Source organism: Xiphias gladius, chromosome 1 (assembly GCF_016859285.1).
Source record: "Xiphias gladius isolate SHS-SW01 ecotype Sanya breed wild chromosome 1, ASM1685928v1, whole genome shotgun sequence".
Taxonomy (NCBI): domain Eukaryota; kingdom Metazoa; phylum Chordata; class Actinopteri; order Istiophoriformes; family Xiphiidae; genus Xiphias; species Xiphias gladius.
Window position 1 is genome coordinate 416510 of NC_053400.1, and position 17416 is coordinate 433925.

The following is a 17416-nucleotide window of genomic DNA, read 5'->3' on the forward strand; positions in this document are numbered from 1 at the left end:
TACTGTTGTAGCTGCTGGAGGTAGAGCTAGTTTGAACTACTTTATATACATGTTTATATACATGGACAACAGATAAATCTGAGGGGTCAGAGGATGGGAGATGAAAGAAGATAAACAACGTTTTGATACACAAATTTGTTTTCAGTTTTTGGACTTTTTCTCTACTCTTTGATTTTTGTTGAGATACTGGGTCATTTGGAAGTTTATTGAAACAAAACCAGTTTACAGGGAAGAATCACTAATTTTGTGAAGCTGTTAACTCACAAACATCTGAAATGAGATCCAGACTACATGCTTCTTTTTTAAGACGTCAGACACCAACAAGGTTGGAAACCACTGGTTTAATCTTTAACAGTGTGTTGCTTTAAAAGCTTGTTATATGATACATTGTGTAAAATCTTCATCTTAAAAGCAACTAGTAACTAAAGCTTTCAAATGCAGTGGAGAAGAAAGTACAATATTTCCCTCTGTAATGTAGTGGAGTATAAAGTAGCATAAAATGAAAATACTGAAGTAAATTACAAGTGAATCCAAATTTGTTTTGCACAGTACTTGAGTAAATGTACTTTCCACCACTGATAAAGGGCTCCCTCAAACTCTTTCATTACCATGTGGAAATGTAAAGATAGTTTGAATGAATGCCCATGAGACAAAATAATTTGTATGATTTTTTATAATCAATTCTATAATCTAATTCTATAATTCTTATACTTTATCTCAAACATAATTCGAGTTAATTATTGTACCTCAAGAACTATGTCCATAAAGTGCCACACTGCATCTCCTCCCTTGCATGAGACATACTGTAGAAACGATCTGTTTCACCAAACATGTTAATGTTATTTGTCTTTATACTTCTAGGATTTAACTGTTTAAAATGAGTAAACTGAATTCAAATTGATAACAAATTCTTAAACGTTTAGAATACACAACGTAGGAGACAAATAGATAGAGAACCCAGTTAGAAACATTGTTTGAATTCTAAGTAATGTTAGCTACAACAGATTCAGTCATTGTTAGAAGCTTTAGCTTAACATCCCTACAAAAGTCCCAGTGAGACCATGCACAAAGGTGTTTGGTCATTAGAAATAGTTTGAAAATTAAATGTCACTTACCTTCAGTGTGCTTATGGAATGTCCACTGCATGTGTGCACTGTCTGCTTAGTTTTTCTGGCTATGTTTGTTGGGATTGCTGTCAACACTTCTCAATAAATATTGAGAAACCTGAAGTAATCAAACAAACGTCATTCAGTTACCACAGCTTTAATTTCATTTCTTATCCATGAACAAAGAAATGGCAGTTGAAATTTACAATTGTGCAGTAAGTTGTAGAAATTAATAATATTATTGTGTAAACACAACTCATTGCAATTATGTTTGCAATTCAAAAAGTTAAACTAAATAAGTAGTAGACTCAGCAACTACTGAATGAATTACCATGGATCATGGTGGAGACATTCATTGTCCCCACAGGGTGGATCCTAATGTCTCTGTTGATCTTCTGAGCAAAGGTTCAGTTTATGGAGTAAATCCCCAATGCGAAGACTGTCTGTCACATACATACAGATACACAACACATCTCTTGTCCAGTTTTTTTCTGCATGATAAGAATGAGGTTTCTTTAGCCCTTGGTACTAAGTGACTAACATGTTGCTGAATGTGTTTCCATTACATGAGTCCCCTGAGGTTTTGGTAATGTCAGATGTTTAGAATACTCAATCAAAACACTGATTCTATTTTTGTTGTTTCCTTGTAGCATGGCTCAACTATATTTATTCCAATAGATCTCTTCAACATTAGGTATAACATTAGCTGACTTTATGGTGTGTAGGTATAACATTAGCTGACTTTATGGTGTGTCTGGCTGACATCCTTTGAAAATTAAGAGTCTTCAATATGCATAACATCAGAAAAAAGTGTTGCTACAGATTGCTGACAAAAAGAAAAAGTCAGCATCCTCATCGGTTTATGATCTACAGTCATCGTTGAAATTATTGGCACCCCTGTATTTTAAGAACAGAATTTAGAATATCTTCAGAAAAAAATTCAAATTAAACAATTTTGTATAATCAGAATATATTTTAATAAAATGTCCAACGTTATTGAACAAGAGGGAATAAAAAAAAAAAACTTGCTTAATAGTGAAATAACAGAAACATAAAATGTACCACTGACACAATTATTTACACCCTCAATTAATATTTTGTCGTAAAACCTTTGGCAACAATGACAGCCTCTAAACGTTTCTTGTAGCCATCTAGAAGCTTCTTACACCTGTCTGCTGGTAGTTTCTGCCACTCTTCTGTGCTATGCATTCAAGCTCTTTTAAGTTTAAGTTTGAGTCCTTTTTGCAGTGGATGGACTGGCCAGCAGTGAGTCCTGACCTAAATCCCATTCTGCTCTCTCCAAAGATTTTCAATGGGATTTAGGTCAGGACTCACTGCTGGCCAGTTTAAAACAGTCCATCTTTTCCTTGTCAACCATTTTTGTGCTGCTGAAAGTGTCTTTTGGGTTTTTGTCCTGCTGAGAGACCCAAGACCTACACCTCAAACATTGTTTTCTGACACTCCAAAATGCCTTGATAATCTTCTGATTTCATCATTCCTTTGATACATTAAATGCCTCCAGTACCAGAGGCAGCAAAGCGGCCCCACATCATGAACCTCCACCATGTTTTACTGTAGGTAGGGTGGTCTTTTCCTTATGGGCTTCATTTCATTGCATATAAACAAACTGAAGCACTGTGTTCCCAAAGAGCTCTACTTTAGTTTCATCTGTCCATAGAACATTATCCCAGAAAGACTGTGGCTTATCTATGAATATTTTTGCAAACATTAGTCTTGTCTTTTTGTGTCTTTATTTCAATAGTGGTGTCCTCCTTGACCTTCGCCCATGGAGTCCTATTTGGTATAGTGTGCGGCATATGGTACAGGCTGAAACCACCACTCCAGATTGCTCCAGGTCTTTAGATGTCCTGTGTGATGTTTTTTCCAAAATCCGCATCAACTATCACAGACTTTTCTCATTGAGGTTCTTCTTAGCACCACATCCTGGAATCATCTTAACAGTTTTATGACTGTGAAACTTCTTGATAACATAATGAACCGTTGAAACAGAGATCTTTCGAGATCTTTGGTGATTGCCTTGTAGCCTTTGGAATTGTTCTGTTTTTTTATAATAGCATTTCTGATTCTCTCATCTCTTGTCTTCACCATTGATAAAAAGAACCTGGAAACAATCAGCCCCTTTTTATACATTACAACCACAATTCATTGGTTAATTCAGGTCATGTGATGCACAGGTGATTGTTTTTTTTATTTTGTTTGAAGAGCTAATTTAAGTTCATCAAAAGGGTGCCAATAAATGTTCCTAGTGTACATTTTATGTGTATATATTTTATTTCACTTTATGAAAGCATTTTTTGTTGTTGTTCAGTAACTTTAGCAATTTTGTTAAAAAATTGCTTAATTTGCATTTATTTCTGAAGATATTCTAAATTCTGTTGTTAAAATTCATGGGTGCCAATAATTTCACCCAGGACCCAAGACATAAAGCAACAGCAGCAACAATATTATGTTGCATTAATGTGTATACAGCATCATTTTTTGGTGTGAGCTGAATAAGTTGGTGGTAACTATAAATTATTCACGTTCTGTAGGGTAGTTTAAACTACGGCAAGGTGTCACTTTTTGAGTTTAACATATGCTTTGTGTGGAAAATCAAGTAGCTACAATAATAACCACTGCTGTCAGATAAATGTATAGGAGTAAAAAGTAAACAGTTTCCTGTGTGGTACTTTTGTGCTCTATTCAGAAAAATTGTATTGTTATGTTTTTGGAGATACTGCTTTTTAGTTCTTTATATACAGCTATATACACCCATCCTCAGTGTAATGTGATGAAGATGCAAGGAAGACCGACTGTCTTACATTAATTCCATTTGCAATGAGTTTGATGTATTGAGACTCGCGTTACCATGGACACAGGGATTCGGATGCTGGATGGTGATGTAATGGATATAGTAGAGGCCAAGTCCCTGGGTATCCGACCTGACTATATCGATATATACAGTGCCAGCTGGGGGCCAAAAGATGATGGCAAGACAGTGGATGGTCCAGGGCCGCTAACCAAGCAGGCTTTTGAGCGAGGCATCAAGAAGGTCTGATCAGTCAAAAAGAAAAAAACAAAATTTTGACTTACATATGTATGATTGATTTTTTTGTGTTAAATCACAGCACCACTGTGATGAAATAAATCACAGCAACATAAATTTATGTCTTACAGGGTTGCAAAGGCTTGGGGTCCATTTTTGTCTGGGCGTCAGGTAACGGTGGTCGGCAGGGTGATCACTGTTCATGTGATGGTTACACTAGCAGTATGTACACCATATCCATCTCAAGCACCACAGAATATGGAAACAAGCCGTGGTATCTGGAGGTCTGCAGCTCCATCATAGCCACGACCTACAGCAGTGGAGAGTTTAATGAGAGGAAGATTGTAAGTACTGAAAAAAAGGCTATTTCATCAACTGTAGCTCAGACAGTATTTAGATATACAGTATGAAATAATGTATGTGTGATATTCAAAACAAGTATTTCATCCACAAGCAAATTTACTCGAGTAGCATTGAGTAGATGTTCAGTGTCCATAAGCCACTAGCAGCCAGTCCATATGCTACTAGTCCATAAGCTGCTGCAGATGTTATATCTACCCTCTCTGAGGTCATTGATTTAGTTTTACACCTCACAAACTCTACTCTCATTAGCTTGGTTTGGGGCAGACAGGTTTTTTTTTGTGAAAAAGCAGACTGTTAAATTTTGCAACTAGCTGGGCAACATTGTATAGCATTTCACAGCTGAAGAGCCAGATATTTTCTCAGGAGTTGGAAGAGACCAAAACAGGGCTAAAAGGAAAGAAGGCTGGACTAAAATTCATCATGTTCCCAGAAACACGCCACTGAAAAATGCTAACACTTTCACGGTAACAATTTTATGAGGTGATAATATGTCAAATGTTGCTGCCAAAAAAATCTGCAGCTTAATATGGAAATCAAGTCCCCTACATGCTAGTGAAATTTGAGCACCCAGCATTTAACCATAGTTTTCTCAACCTTAAAGTGGGACAGGAATTTTAGCGGTTAGAAATATTAAATAATGATTAAAATTATTTGCATATCTGGAATGGAATAGTTCTTGAATGGTGTTTTACAAATTTCTTAAAAACAACATCAGTTTTTGTATAATATACACGGCACAGGTAATACTGGTAGAATGATTTGTTTTTAGGTCTGCATGATCTAATGTCCACTTAGCCCTCCAGCTGTACCAGCTACTGACACGCCACAGCCTAAACTGAATTGTTTCGGTTTCAAATCAACTAGAAATGAAGCTAATGTGTACAAAGGTTATTGTAGTCAGTGTAGGAGACCAAAGCTCAGCTGAGGTTGTGTTTGCTTAGACTGTGGTGTACGTCTCAGGTCATGTAGAGAGAAAAATTACCAAGTTAAGATACATAATGATTTATGTTCACAACAGGCTACCCGACAAAAAGGTATTTATGCAGTGCTTTCTGCATTTGACAACTAAAAGTGATAATATGGAGCTGGGTCAGGTCTCAGCTCTGGTTATGTACCTCAGTGTAAATATTATGCTTTGGTTTGTTTAAACTAACCACAGTGATGATAGAACCAACTCTCCAGTGTGGTGTGTAAGTTGGAGGCCAGCCAAACAGTCAGCTCAGCTTGTGTTTCCTGTCAGGTTCCATTTTTTTTCAATCCAGCAGCACAGAAGATCTATACAATCACTTTAAGGTGGACACCAAAGATAAGAGTCACCAATTCAGTATTCGACCAAATGTGAACTATGGTTACAATCTGCCCTTCTTGTTCCTGAGTTATTATGTTGAATAATGGCCACAAGTGTTTTCGCAGAATATTATGATGTAACAGTGATGCTGACCTTCGACTTTTTGAATATAAAATGTCATCACTTTATGATCTTATCCTGTTGAAATTGTGTCATAATTACTGTATGAATTCTTGAGTCATGGCCAAAAATGTGTTTTGTGGGGTAGCAGTGACTTTTGACCTCTAGCCGTTTATCACCAAATGCTAATTAGTTCATCATTGAATCCAACTGAATGTTTGTGCCAAATCTGAAGACAGCACAGCTGTACAGATTTTTATAAGTCAATGTAGAAATTCTTAAATCCACACATTTCTTTGATCACCATGCATGCTTTAACTGCTCCTTGTATATTTTCACGAAAATACAGACCCCTTACCCCCTCCCTTAGCCCCCTTTAGGGGTTTCTCGTCCACTGTGTTCCTACATAGTCCCATAGAAAAGAAAGCTGAAGGAAACAGCTATGCACTGCTCTTTAACAGAGGTAGGGCAGTCAACCAGACGTATGTTTGCCAAACAAAGCAGTTAGTCTTCATCCTTGAAGTAATTTCCCTTAACTAGTGTGGTGTTTTGTTCGCTGCACTGCCACTTGAGGCCACAAGGCAGAATCAAGGCAGCAGTTCGGCGAGAGGAAGTAAATAAGTATAAAAGTAAAGACTACTACTAAAAAGTAATAATAATAAATAAACAGCAAGTGAATTGAAAAAGGTACAGCTGGTCCCCGGTGTTAACAATGTGGATTTGCTGCACAAAGGTAGTGTAGCTGAATGGGTCAAGGTCTGTGGGCAATAATATAGGTCCAGTTCAATATCAAAACTTGCTCACACAGCAATGTTAGCATGACTCACTGCATACACAAAGTCAGTCTAGCTGCTTGAGTGGCAACACACTATAGGGTACAAATATGCCACCCTCCCAGTGAGGTCCCTGAAATAAACTTCATCAATATAGATGCGTGACAATGGTGATGAAAAAATCATCATGAATAACATAATATATATGCTTGGCAAGTATACTTAGGTAAAGAACCTAACAATAGGGCGATTCAAAGTGATTTACATAGGACATAAAGGCATTAAGACAAGATAGAAAAGAAACACAAGGCAATATGAAAATACACATATAAATAGGATTTAAAAGAATAAAATAAAATAGAAATAAGCTGAAATAGAATAAGAAGGACTGAAAAAACTGAATGCTGCTTCTCCATGTTTAGGTTGGACTCTGAGGACATTAAGTCGACCTGTCCCCGACCCTCTGAAAGGTCTGGACAATTCATAACGGAGCAGCAGATCCACCTTTCAGTGCTTTATAAACCAACGGTGTATGCTAAAAACAATTCGAACAGAAAGCTAGAGTAAAAATCTGAGAACTGGAGTGATGTGATCATGAATCAGCTGCAGCTGTCTGATCGCCCTATAAAGACATTACAATGGTCAAGTCTACTAAAGATGAAAGTATGGACAAAGTTTTCTAAATGTTGCTGAGACATAAAACGTAATTCTTGATATGTTCTTATTCTTATTAAGATGATTTTGTAATATCTTAATGACTTCTGAGTCAATGACTACACCAAGATTTCTGGGCTGGTGTGTGGTCTTTAGTGTTAGCGACTGAAGCTGAAAATTGACTTTGAACCATTCTTCTTTGGCTCCAAAGACAATTATTTCTGTTTTATCATTGTTTAAATGGAGAAAATTTGCCAGAAAATCCCACCCAGTTTTTCACTTTGTCTAGTATATGATGTAGTTGAGTGCCTGGAATGCAGCACTGAGATCCAATAATACCAAGACGGAAACTTCTGTGTAAATGTGGTTGTCATTCAGGACCTTAACAAAAGCAGTGTCAGTGCTGTAGTGTGGTTGAAAAACAGCCTTTTTAATTATTGTACTTAAGAATGGGAAGTCTGCTATTGACCTGTAAATGTTGATTGATGTTGTTTTCAGAGTCTGAGGAGATGTTTTGACTATTTGCAGATCATGTGCGAAAAAACAAAGAAGATTTTTGAAAACATGTAGAATATCAAGGCAGCAAGAGGAGGATTTTAACTTATGTGGAAAGTAACTAAGTACAATTACATAAGTACTGTACTTAAGTATAATTTTTAGGTATTTGAATGTCTAAACATAGCTATAAAACGGTTTAATAATGCTGGTACAAGTAGATATGTTACTGTGAGATCAGATATTTTTGTGGAAAACAAATACTTTTTATGGATACATTCAATATCAACATATTGGCGACAGGTCAAATATGTAAATTAAGAGCAACTCCTCATTATGTTAATAAGAAACGTAATTGCAATGAAGTTTCAAATAAAAGGTATTTGCTGTTGCAGTTTAGTTGTATATAAATGTAACTTCTAGGAGACAGGGTTGTTGTAATATATTGGAAGTGGTTTCCAGCCTTTTTGGCTTTTGACCTCTCATTAAAAATCTGGTGGGGGCCCATTGTTATATTTCAATCAATGAGTTGTGAGCAGTTCAATCAGGAGACTTTTCCCCTCCAAATATCTCAGGTGGTTTCAAAAAAGTAAATGAATCCAATATTTTTGACTGAAGTCCAAAAACATTATCGTACAATATTGTAGAATTTAAGTTTTTCTTCTTCCCTCTCCCATTAATCATCTGACGACCCCTCAGATTTATCTGGTGACCCTTTGGAGGGGCCTAATCCCTTGGTTTGGAACCACTGGACTAAACTAGCTAACTGTATATAAAGTAGATAAAGTGGCAATCTCAGAGATTTTCATTTAAATTAATCTCAGTGAAATCACTATCTAACACTGAATGAGGTAATACAATGGTGACTGAACCTATGCCCTCTGATGAAAGTATTGCAACATTTATGTATTTGCAGTTTTATGAACTTGGTTTCTGTGGCAACATTCCTGGAAAAAATGTTGTATTAAGTTACTGCTAATGCAAACCGAACATTTCCTACAGCTGCATCTTCACATTAAAAGCATTTAACTTGCAAAACAGTAGTTGACTTTTATTCCGAAGAAGGCACAGGAAAAGCTGTGTGTTTGTCAGTGAGCTTAGCACCGCTATCATTCATCAAAAATTCAACTACAAAACTCCCAGAATCCTGTGACCTGTAGTACCACATCTGCTGCTACCACCAGTACCTACAGATGTTGCCAAATCAACCAGGACTGAAATCTCCAGATTGACACTTTAACACTAGCTCTACCCGCAACAGTAAAATGCTGCTGAAGCATTGATGTATCGGGATTAACAATCTAATCATGTGAAATAGAATCAGAGCTCAGTCACAGTAGACATTTTACTGCAGAACCAGTACTTTTACTGTGGATACTTCAAGTATATTTTGCTGATAATACTTACAGGAATACAGGACTTACCTATTTTTACGTTGATTTATTGGCACTTTTACTTCCCCCACTGGATTTAAAATGTTGCACAGTCTCCAACAAGGTCTCATGATACATAGTATCAAATTGTGTCATGCTAACTGAATTTATTTGAAGTGGATACAAGGACAATACAGACACTATACCTGATATGGAGGAAATGACAGCTTGTCTAATTTTCTTAATTTTGTCAGTGAAGAATGACTTAGTGGATAGAAGGGACTAATGACACAGGGGGTCTGTGTCAGCCTGCCAACAGTAGCAAAAAAAGACAAGTGTATTATTATTGTTTTTGGCAATGATGTCAATACAATTCAATTCAGTTTTATTTATATAGCACCATATCATAAAAGAGGTTATCTCAGTGCACTTTTCATATAGAGCAGGTCTAGACCGGACTCTTTGTTAGACAAGGACTGCCTTGCATTTCTCAGTTCTAAAGGTGACATGTTTTTTCTTTTCTTTTTTTTCCTTTACCGGAGACCACCATTACCTTAGCAGGGCCAGTGACATCAATAATATTTGTAATATTAGAACTGAAATTAGTTCATCGAGACATACGCCTGGGCGGGTATGGAAGAGAGCGCCTTAATATATTATTTATTGGTGTTTTTTGATTCCGTCTGCTTGAACACTTGTGTGCACATGTATAGTTTGATCAAAATGTCAAATTAAAGGCTTTCTTTGGACCACCACTACAGTATTGGTTAATAATAGAACAAGTCCATATGAAATCAGATCTATAAACAGTTCATCAAATAGGAACTGACCTGTGTTTGTGCTCCCTTGCAGGTGACCACGGACCTCTGCCAGCACTGCACTGATGGTAATACTGGCACTTCTGTCTCTGCTCCCATTGTGGCTGGAATCATAGCTCTCACCCTGGAGGCCAAGTCAATCAAATTTTCTGCGTCTTACTGTTTATGCCATTGTAATCATCTCTCCTTCACCATCTGTCTTCTGTTTGTGTGTTTAGGTCATCCCACCTCAGATGTAGTAACTGAAGACACTCAGTTACTACATAGTTACACAGCCAAACGTATCATTATTTCTCTAAATTAGTTCAATTGTTCCCCAATTTCTTTCCAAACTGTCAAAGCTTTTGTCCTGATTGTTGCTTTATGCTCCTTTTGTCTTTTGACAACCCTTAATGAACATTAAGTATAAAATGTTTTTGTGATACTAAGAGATTCCTGTTAAGGGTAATAGAAAATGATGTTGTCATTAGTACATTCTCCATTACCTATGTGACTAGGTAGAGCAGTTTCTATGCTCAAGTCTTTCCTGCTCTCATAGAAACAGACTTCTGATGAACAGCAAGAACTGTAACTCCTGTTAATACTGGGTTATTTAATTATGTAGCAATGAGCTGATCTTTTGGTCAGTTCATTGTAGATAAATAACATTGACACCCTTTACACCATATCTCAATATTTTGACTCCCATACCCTGTCTGTGGCTCTCAGTCCCAAGCCCATTGGTTCGTATTAAAAACTGTAAAAATGTCTAATAATTATATAGTTTAATTTTTAAAAAGGGCTAGGTAATTTTGTGCAAAAGCTACACATGTTACAGGAACTATTTTCATTTGTCGATTAGAAGAAATTTGTTCACAACTCATTTATGTGTTTTTAAGTTTTTGGACAACAGTGAAGCTCTGTGGAAGCAAGAGGACTAAGATACATCAACCTTTGATACATAGACAATACTAGTAGGATATATTAATTGTTAGTTCTTTTCATGGGATTTTCTGACAGTGAGAAAACTGTAGAATAATACCACCGTAATCCTTTACGCTTCAGTTAAAGAATGATGTCTTCTCTCTTCCTGTATTGTTGTGTCTACATGTGTGAATGCACTGTAAAGTCTAAAGTTGAGGAACAGTCAGCTAAAAGCATGGTACATTTCTTCGAACCTGGTGGAACTAAAAAAATTGAATTGAGTTCTAACAATCAAATGCCAAACAGTACTAAAGATAAAAGAGATAAAAGATAAAAGTCTGTCTGTCTAGCCAAATGAGCTGAGCCATGTCTTTGTTTCCTGCAGCCTTTTACTAACATGGAGAGATGTGCAACATCTTCTGGTCAAGACATCTAGACCTGTCCACTTGAAAGCTGATGACTGGAAGACCAATGCTGCTGGACATAGAGGCACACTGCATTCTACTTCTAAATCTAACATAGTACATTAACTGTTTTCCTACTTGAATACTTAAAGTATGAAAATTTTCTTTTGTTAAGTAAAATAAGTGCTATGCAGGCCATTTCAACAACACTGAAGCCTTATATAATTATTGAAGGTCTAATAATTACTTTCTCTTCACATTGCTGTTTGTTTTGTAATCAGTGTGTGTCTTTTCTCGCAATTAGCCACTTGTATGGTTTTGGCCTTGTGGATGCAGAGGCCATGGTGCTGGAGGCTACGAAGTGGAGGACTGTTCCTCCCCAGCACATCTGAAGTAAGATGCCTGAGCGACGCACAAGGTGAGATAAATTGCAGGCAGGTGCAGTATGTAGCCAACTGGACACTTTATGCAGAAATTCAACCTGGCTGTATACATGGGCAGAGAGAAAATGCAGTAGCTTCAGGTTTAGCTTGTGAATAAATTAACTACTACAAGCAAAACTTCTAGTGTATCACCACTCCCTGAATTTTTATCCACCCTTGTTTTAAAGTATGATAGAATTGTTCTTTGTGGTGACTTTCATATAAATATAATAATAATAATCTTTATTTATAAAGTACTTTTCTAAACCCATGTTACAAAGTGCTTGACACAGCAAATTAAAACAAGCAGATCATACAAGGCAACAGAGTTGAAACAAGCAGATCATAGAGACAATTACAGTAAGAAAGATAACTGTGTCACCAGCAAAAAGGGCAATCAATAAAATTTAATTAAAAAATTAATAAAATCAATCAAATAAAAATAAAATAGAAAATAAAATAAGATAAAATTCTATAAGAATCAAGTAATCTGGGTAGTTAATAATATTAAGTAAAATCAGGAAAAGCTCTTTGATAAAAGTATGTTTTAAGAAGAGATTTAAAAGAAGTCACTGATTCTGCTGACCCGATTTCCTCAGGCAGCTCATTCTAGAGATTCAGGGCTGGAGCAACAAAAGGCCTCTGCACGAGGATCTCAGGCTACAAACAGGTATATATGCAACTAAGAGGAAAGATATATAAGATGGAGCAAGGCTATGAAGAGCTTTAAAAGTCAATTGTAAAATCGCAAAATCATTTCTAAAACATAATGGGAGCCAGTGCAAGGAGGCTAAAACAGGCGTCATGTGATAATTTCTCTTGGATCTTGTTAAAAGCCTGGCAGCTGAGTTCTGTACAGTCTGGGGATTTAATAGATTTTTGGTTGAGGCACGTGAAGAGGCTGTTGCAGTAATCAAGGTGTGAGGAGATAAAAGCATGTAAAATAGTCTCTGTGTCTTTAAAAGATAGAATAGATCATACTTTGGAGATATTTCTTAGAGGATTGAAAACAAGTTTTGTTGCGTGCTGCTCAAAACTTAAGTTGCTGTCAAATCAAGTGCCAAGATTCTTTGCAGCAGGCTTAATGTGTTACAACAGGGAACCAGCAGATAAAATGATTTGTTTAGCTAGGTGCCTGGAACCAATTAAAACAATTTCTGTTTTGCTTCAGAAAATTTTATTTTTTTGACATCACAAAAGCAGTCATGTAGCGAACTCAACCCTCCAGGATCAGTGACTCTAATGGACAGGTACATCTGTGTATCATCGGCATAGCACTGAAAGGAGATATCATTTCTATTAATAATTTGTCCAGTTTATTAATTATTGTGCATGTACAAAGAAAATAAAAGTAGTCCCAAAACTGGCCCCTGTGGGACACCATACTAAGCAGGAGCAAAAGGTGACATGTAGCCATTAATGGAGACACAGAACCACCTTTCTGACAGGTATGAAGATAACCATTCTAAGGCTGTGCCAGATATTCCTACTCAGTGTCTCAGGCTGTCTAACAGAATGCTGGTGGGGGGGGGTACGATCCAGTCCAGTTTTTTTAAAAAGAGTTGTACACAAGTAGTTTTGAAATAATCTGCAACAAAACTATTAGATAAGGAACTGTTAAAAAGTGACAGCAGACAGGTCCCAATAGATTTGATGATCCTGAGAAAACCTTTGTGGGTATTACGTTAAGTGGACTGGATAACACTTTCATTTGAGATACTATTTCTAAAAGCTCAGACATGGAAATGCTCCCATTTCCGTTTAAGGTGTCCTGGGGTGATTGATAAACATTGCAATGTGTGCCATAACGTTTAATAGAAGCTCTGATGGACTACCTTGTCAATGAAGTAGGCTAAAAACTTTACAAAGTCAGCATCGCTTTCAGCAGCAGCAGGGGAGGGATTTACCAGCTGGTCAGCAGTTTGTGAATAAAAATCTGGGGTTATGCTGATGGTCAGTGATAAGATCAGAAAATTATGTAGCTCTGGCATTTTCAACCATATTATTGTAGTGGAGTAGTAACTCCTTCATATTTAAATGATCTTGGAGCCCTGACTTCTTCCATCTCCGCTCTGCTCTCCAACTCATAGCTACGATTATTGTGGTCTATCCGAGGCTGCATGCATTGCACAGCCATTGACCTGATTCAGTGATGTGATTCAGTTTGGATGTACTTGCAGAGGTAAAATAGTCTGTCAGTTCATTGGTATTACAGAGTTCAGACAGGAGTGGGCCATGTTGATTAAAAATTGTACAGAACCTTGAGGCACTTTGTTCATTAAAAATGCAATGGTGAGTGGAGAGGGAATGGATTGTGATAATGCTATCAATTTCACAGTTAAAACTATGCATTTATGGTCAGAGACATTCGTGTCTATAGTATACACATGCTGCTGATTTTTAAAACATCACTACATCCTTTTAATCTTAAACATTACATTTGTGGACAATCACATAACCATGGCTAATACCTTGGACCTTGTTTTAACCCTGGGTGTGAGATGTTACCTTCCCTCCCTTAAAATTAAAGACCAATGTCCAAGCTACCTTTTTTTTTATCAATATCAATGAACCTGACCTTCTCTGGGTGACTAATGAGCTTTTAATGGCTGCCAAAGATAGGATGTGCCGAGCCCTTGTTGTTATGGACATTAGCACTGCCTTTGACACAGTCAATCACAGCATTCGGATATACAGGCTGAAGCACTGGGTAGGAATAACTGGTACACCTTTAAAATCTTCATACCTGTTAAACAGGATGTTATGTTTCTCCATTAATAACCACATGACATCTTTTGCTCCTGTCAAGTATGGTGTCCCTCAGGAATTTAGTTGTGGCACCTATTTTATTTTTTCTGTACATGCTTCCCCTGGGACATATTATCCATAGACATGGTGTTTACTTTCATTATTATGCCGATGACACAGATGTACCTGTCCATTAGAGCCACCGATCCTGGAGGGCTGACTTCACTACATGACTGCCTTTTTGATATCAAAAACTGGATGTCACAACATTTTCAAGCAAAACAGATTGTCATAACTGGTTCCCAGCACAAGGCAAAACAAATCTTGCTACCTGGTGGTTCTCTGTTGTAAAACTTCAAGCCCCTGAAGAATCTTGGCATTTGGTTTATAAATAGTAACTTAAGTTTTGAGAATCACACAACAAAACGTGCAGTCTTATTTTTATTATCTTAGAAATATTTCCAAAATATAATACATTTTATTTTTCAAATAGAGACAGAGAACAGAGAACATTTTACACACCTCCATCTCCTTACACCTTGACTATTGCAACAGCCTCTTCACCTGCCTCAAACAAAAATCTATTAATTGGCTTCAGACTGATTTTTGAGATCTTACCGTTGATTTTGAAGACTTGTGGCCTCTCTCCATGCTATACAGTCCTGGTTGAAATTACTGGCACCCCTTAATTTTAAGTACAGAATTTATAATATCTTCAGAAATAAATGAAAATTAATCAATTTTGTATAATCAGAATATTAACTAAAATGTCCAAGGTTACTGAACAAGAGAAATAAAAACTTGCATAATAGTGAAATAATACAAACACAAACAACAAAAAAAATGCTTTAATACATAGCAGAGTACATTTACAACATAAAGATGTATAACAATAATGAAACTAATAATAAAACAAATAATTATATAATAAGGTGAATAATAATAATAATAAAACATAAACATAATAATAGTAATGATAATCATATTAATTGAAGCAGTGGCTGTTGAGCAGGATCATGGGGGCAGTAGGTGGTTTGCAGCCACAGATCCAGACTCTGCAGCTCCAGGGGCAGAAATATCTGCTGAAAGCATCAGGAAGAGAGAGGAGAGAGACAACAAAGCACAAAACTATGGGAGAGAGAAGATTTCAGGTTAGTAATGCGCATTGATGGGATATGAATGTGTACAGATGGAGAGGAAGAGGAGGAGAGAGGAGCTTGGTGCATCATGGGAAGTCCCTCGGCAGTCTAGGCCTATAGCAGCATAACTACGGGGTGGTTTAAGACAAGCCTGAGCCAGCCCTAATTATAAGCATTATCAAAAAAGAAGTTTTAAGCCTACTCTTAAATGTACAGTGGGTGTTTGCTTCCTGGACCCAAACAGGAAGATGATTCCGCAGTAGAGGAGCCTCATAACTGAAGGCTCTGCCTCCCCTTCTACTTTTCGAGACTCTAGGAACCACAAGTAAACCTGTGTTTGGGGAGTGCAGTGTTCCACTGGGGTAAAAGGGTACTATGAGCACTTTCAGATATGATGGTGCCTTACCATTAAGGGCTTTGTAGGCGAGAAGGCGGATTTAAAATTCTATGCTGAATTTTACTGGGAGCCAATGCAGAGAAGCAAACACATGAGAAAGATTATCTTTTTTCCTAGTTTCTGTCAGTACTCGCGCTGCAGCATTCTGGATCAGCTGGAGAGTATTTAAAGATTTGTTGGGACAGCCTGATAATAAGTAGTTGCAATAATCCAGCCTAGAAGTAACAAAAGCATGGACTCAATTTTCAGCATCTTTTAGAGACAGGATGTGCCTGATTTTATCAATGTTACGTAATGCCATCTAGAGTAACTTTATCATTAGATAATTTGTTTCTGAGGTACTGGGGGGAAGCACAATAACTTCAGTTTTGTCTGAGTTTAACAGCAGAAAGTTACTGGTCATCCAGGTCTTTATGTCCTTAAGGCATGCTTGAAGTTTAGCTAACTGATTGGTTTCACTAGGCTTCATTGACAATTGAGTATCATCTGCATAACAATGGGAGTTTATGGAGTGTTTCCTAATAATATTGCCTAAAGGAAGCATATATAAGGCTAATAGAACTGGTCCAAGCACAGAACCTTGTGGAACTCCATGACTAACTTTTGAGTATATTGAGGATTTGTCGTTAACATGCACAAACTGACATCGATCTAGTAAATAGGACTTAAACCAGCTTAGAGCGGTTCCTTTAATGCCAGTTAAATGTTCCAGCTTCTGTAATAGGATATGATGGTCAATGGTATCAAATGCAGCACCAAGTGTCAGGTTCTCAGAGAAACGGTAAAGAGTACACTGGTAGTACGGCTTTAGGTGTTAAACAAAACCCTGTGAATCCTAGGCACTGACAGGTAAAAGAGGGACGGCGGAGTCCGATAAATTCCGTAAGCGTGTGGCGGAGCTCGTTAAATTCCGTAGTAAGACAGTAAAGTCCACAGTTGTTTTCAAAAGAAGGGGAGTGAATGGATAGAGTATACCACTAGGTATTCTCTATCATGAAATAAAATTGAGAGCCAAATAACAAACTGTTGTGGAAGCACTAGGCAAGAATCCTTCGCCTCCTTGGAGGTAGAAGCTTGAGGATTACCACAACAGGATTTCTGTTATCTCAATTTAAGAAATATCAGTCATAGAATACCCTAGGTGTTGAAAGACTGATCCAAAACATTAAAATGGGAAAAGGAAACAGTAAGCAGAGTCCGCGAGAAGCCTTAACATGTAAAGACTGGAAATATGTTGAAAAACACGACCACCAATATACCAAACATCTCGATAAATGGATAAAAAAATTTGACTACGATGGAAGCCTGAATACACAAAAGATTACAGTCTTACAAGAGAAAATACGGCGTGACGCACAAGATGATAA

General features: G+C 37.1%; 1 protein-coding gene across 1 annotated transcript in view; it reads left to right on the forward strand.

Moving 5' to 3' along the window:
• The first annotated feature begins 3920 nt into the window (after positions 1-3920).
• pcsk6 (proprotein convertase subtilisin/kexin type 6) overlaps positions 3921-17416 on the forward strand; it is a 30785-nt gene continuing 17289 nt past the window's right edge. Inside the window, 5 exon segments of the mRNA XM_040126254.1 lie at positions 3921-4158; positions 4284-4496; positions 10071-10171; positions 11325-11428; positions 11644-11761. Of these exon segments, the coding sequence (XP_039982188.1) occupies positions 3976-4158; positions 4284-4496; positions 10071-10171; positions 11325-11428; positions 11644-11761 (719 nt within the window). The 5' untranslated portion in view covers positions 3921-3975.